This window comes from Myotis davidii, unplaced genomic scaffold (assembly GCF_000327345.1).
Source record: "Myotis davidii unplaced genomic scaffold, ASM32734v1 scaffold462, whole genome shotgun sequence".
Lineage (NCBI taxonomy): Eukaryota > Metazoa > Chordata > Mammalia > Chiroptera > Vespertilionidae > Myotis > Myotis davidii.
Genome location: NW_006293237.1, coordinates 46,373 through 50,129, shown reverse-complemented (window position 1 = coordinate 50,129; position 3,757 = coordinate 46,373). Strand labels below are relative to the sequence as shown.

The window sequence follows — 3,757 nt, the reverse complement described above, 5'->3', positions numbered from 1 at the left end:
CTTTCCTGAAACAGATGGAGGACCAGAGACTTGGAGCCATTCTATCCAGAAGCCATGCCATCTCTCTTCCCTTCCTTGGGATGCCCCCAGCCCAGCTCCCCTTCCTCATGCTGTCCCTTTTCGCCACCGCAGCTTTGACACATCAACCTTGCCCTTCCCCAGGCCCCACATGGAATTCGCTAGGCTCCACATACCTTTCCAGCGCAACAGCAGCCCCAGGCAGTGCTTTTGGGGTGTCCCTCCTAATATACTTGATTTGGGATCAGTTGCTGAAACAAGCTGTCACTGTGCCTCTCTGGGGTCCTGGTGCACTTGTTCTGCCCCTCCCCCTCCTACAGGCTCATTGATCTGACCATCAGGCCTTATTGTCAGTGATGAAGCAGCATTCCCTGCCCCTGCCTACCACCAGTCCACCCATAGAGCATCCAGGTTTAGCCCTGGCACTAGGATGGTGAGGGGCAGCGTCTGAAGTCTGGGGAGTCCGTGCCACAGGTGTCTGTGCACTTGGGGATGAGCCAGGTGGGAGTGGCTTGCAGCAAACAAGGGAGGCTGCAGCTGTGGGAGTGGTGAGAAAAATAGAAGCAATTCATTTCTTTCATTTTGTATATTTTAATTGCACAAACAGCATGTGTTACTTTTAAGGAAAAACAAAAAATATGGAGAGAGTCCAGCTGGCATGGCTCAGTGGTTGAGCACCAATCTATGAACCAGGAAGTCACAGTTTCATTCCCGGGCAGGGCACATTCCCAGGTTGTGGGCTCGATCCCCAGTGTGGGGTGTGCAGGAGGCAGCTGATCAATGATTCTCTCTCATCATTGATGTTTCTATCTCTCTCCCCCTCTCCCTTCGTCTCTGAAACCAATAAAAGTATATTCTTTAAAAATGTGGGGAGAGACTAGGCTACAGCAAAGAGAAATGGCCAGGAGCTGGGGGTAGGTGGGTCCTAGTCCCAGCCCTGACCTGAGCTTGCTGTGTGGCCATCGCCAGTCGAGAGCCCCGAAGGCTCAGGAGCCCATGGGTACTTTATGGGCACTGTGTCCAGTGAGAGGCTGGCACCTGCTGAGTCCTACTACCTGTAGCCAGGGGCTGGTCAGAGGCAAGACTGAGTGATGTCAGGGCCCCACCTGTCCTGGAAGCCTGGCCTCACCTCTGCTTCCCACCTGCTGGCAGTGCACCAACAGGACGCACAGCCTCATATGCCATTCTACCCGGGGTTCCCTCAGTAACCACTGTTGTAAATACGTGTCAATATTGAGGATGATTACCCACAGCAGAAAACCTGGAGATACATAAGAATAGTCAGTTGAAGAATCGGATTACCCAGAGATGGTGGGGCATCTCAGATGATGATGACTTCCCCGTGTCACTAAACAAGCCGCCTTCCAGAAGAGGCCCACCGAACACATGCTGCCCCTTAGACACCAAGGTCGGCATCAGCTCTTCCTGGTTAAAGCACCTGCAGCCAGCGTTGTGCGCGCAGCCTCACCTGCATTTCCAGCTGGGCTTTCCATAACCTATGGTGCTGCAGTTATTTTCGTAAGTAGTTACAAGAGGTCTGGGAGTAGACCCCACAAGCAAAGCACAAATGTGTCTGTGGGTAGAATGTGCCCAGAGCAAAGGAGAGTCAACAAAGCCAGGTTGGGGATCTTTGAGACCCAGGGCAGAGGCCCCAGGCAGAGGAGCCCAACCCCTTCACCAGCAAGAAGAGCCCACACGTTAAAAATAAACTGTCTTTTTATTGTGTGTCCACGAAAACAGATGTCAGGGTGGCCTTTGGTTAATCCCCCAACAAGGTGACAACAACAGGAGGCATGCAATGACAACAACTATGCTCTCCTCTTCAGGAGAAAGGTCTTGCCCTCCTGGGCCCTAAAGGGTCAGAGGCAAGCAGGGTCAGGAGGAAGATCAGCCCAGGCCCACCATGCTGCAGAGAGCCCAGGTCTGCTGCCTCCAAGGCAGGACAAGGTAGGACAAGGCACCCACAAGCTAGAACACACACGAAAAACCCCCCACCCCCCTCCCCCCAACAAATACTGCTAAGGCAGTTGGCCAGCACTTCCACGAGCAGCTGGCCACAAAGCCAGCTGGACCCTCAGGTGTTTCCTTAGAAGGGGTTGCCGTCCTCAGCCTGCATGGAGTAGTAAACCAAGAGCAGGAAGGCAGCAAACACCACAAAAAGGATCAGCTGGCCCCAGAGTGGGACCTGGCGGTCCGGGCCCAGACCAGCCCCAGGGGCCTGCTTTTCTGGCCGGATGGCTCGGCGGGCAAGCCACGAGGGGGAGCAAGATGAAGTTGAGGACATGGAAGAGGTGGAGGAGGTGGTGGGATAATAGGACATGCCCAGAGAGCTTCTGGTGATGTTGGAAACAGGGCGGTAGTGCGCGATGCTGTGGTAGGCACTGTCCCGGCCATACACAGGGCGTTCCCTGAGGCAAAGAGGGGAGCAGATGGGCCAGGAGGATCTGGGTCCAGAATCCATCCTGGCCCCTGGCCTTCCCCACTACTCACCTATTCTTGCCCTCCTCTTCTGAAGAGAAAAAATTGTCTTCACGCACCTGAAGAAGAGAATCGGGGTGAAGAAACACTGTCGGGGTCAGCGTGGTCCTGTCATCTCTCAGTCCAAACTACCCTGGCTGGCCTGCCCCGCTCCAGAACCCTTCTGAATTCCTGGCCTTATGTCCGTGGGGCTTTGCCACTTGCTCAGTAATTGTCCTGCCTGCGTGCACACTACCTTCTGCCCAGGATTCTCAGAAAGAGCTCAAACCTAGATCCCAGACCGGGGTGCAAAGCATGTCCCACGAGCTCTAGTCAAACAGTTCTGACAGCGCCCCCCAAAGGAAGGTCCTGACCAGGCAGGTGTCCGTGGACCCCATGTCTTTCTGGAGACTTGAAAGCTACCATTTGCACCCAGGGGCCCCCTGGATTTATCCAAACCCAGCTATGACCCCCTGAGGTTGTACCTCAGTACAGGGTGCCCGACAGCTAGCTCACCTGGTGGTGGAAGGTGTCAGCATCTGCGAGTGAAGCCGAGGGCTGGCGGAAGCCCTTGGGTGTGCCTGCGAAATCAGGCTCACCGTAAGTTCTGGTGCTCATGTAGCTCTCCTCGTAGTAGTCATCATTATAGCCTTGGGAAAGAGGGGAGGTAGTGGTAATAGAGGGGTCAGTGGCCCCATGGTCCTAATTTGAATCCTATTTGGGGCCTGTGACACAGTTGCTCCCCTCCAGGGCTGGTGAGGGACAGTGGGGATTGTGGTCTCAGGTTCTCCCTAACACTGGGGTCCCTGAGGGAGTGGAATTGATGTCAGGGCCCATCCCACTGCTGCCTTACCCTTGCTCTGATAAAGTAAGGCATCCTCTTTCTTGGGCAGATCGTACATATCCGAGTCCACCGATGCTGCCGAATCTGAGTCTGAATGGGGGAGGGGGAGTAGAACCATTTGCCCCCAAGCTCTTTTCCTCACGCCCCTCCCGGTCAGCGTCCCTGCCACACCCGCGCAACCCAATCCTCCCTCTAGCGCAAAACGCGTCCCCACAGGTGGTCAGGTGGCGCCCTGGGGTGGGGGGGCCTCACCGGAGAGCCGATAGGAGAATGAGGATGTGGACGAGTTCGGGGGCGAGAGCCTTCGCCTCTGAGTCTCGTACTCGAAGATTTTCTTTTCGTAGAGCTTGCGAGTGGAGCCTGGCCAGACATCGGGCGCAGGGGAAGGAGGGGGTCAGGAACGGGGGCCCAAAACCTGGGGAGGGAGTCCCAGGAGGG

At 55.6% G+C, this 3,757-nt stretch overlaps 1 protein-coding gene across 1 annotated transcript; it reads right to left on the bottom strand.

Moving 5' to 3' along the window:
* Positions 1-1,716: 1,716 nt before the first annotated feature.
* EMD (emerin) lies at positions 1,717-3,701 on the bottom strand (the record flags this gene model as incomplete). Its single annotated transcript, XM_006766948.2, has 5 exons — positions 1,717-2,426; positions 2,509-2,555; positions 2,992-3,125; positions 3,329-3,409; positions 3,572-3,701. Coding segments are annotated over 5 exons (714 nt in total), but the record flags the coding sequence as incomplete, so codon positions are not given.
* Positions 3,702-3,757: the final 56 nt, after the last annotated feature.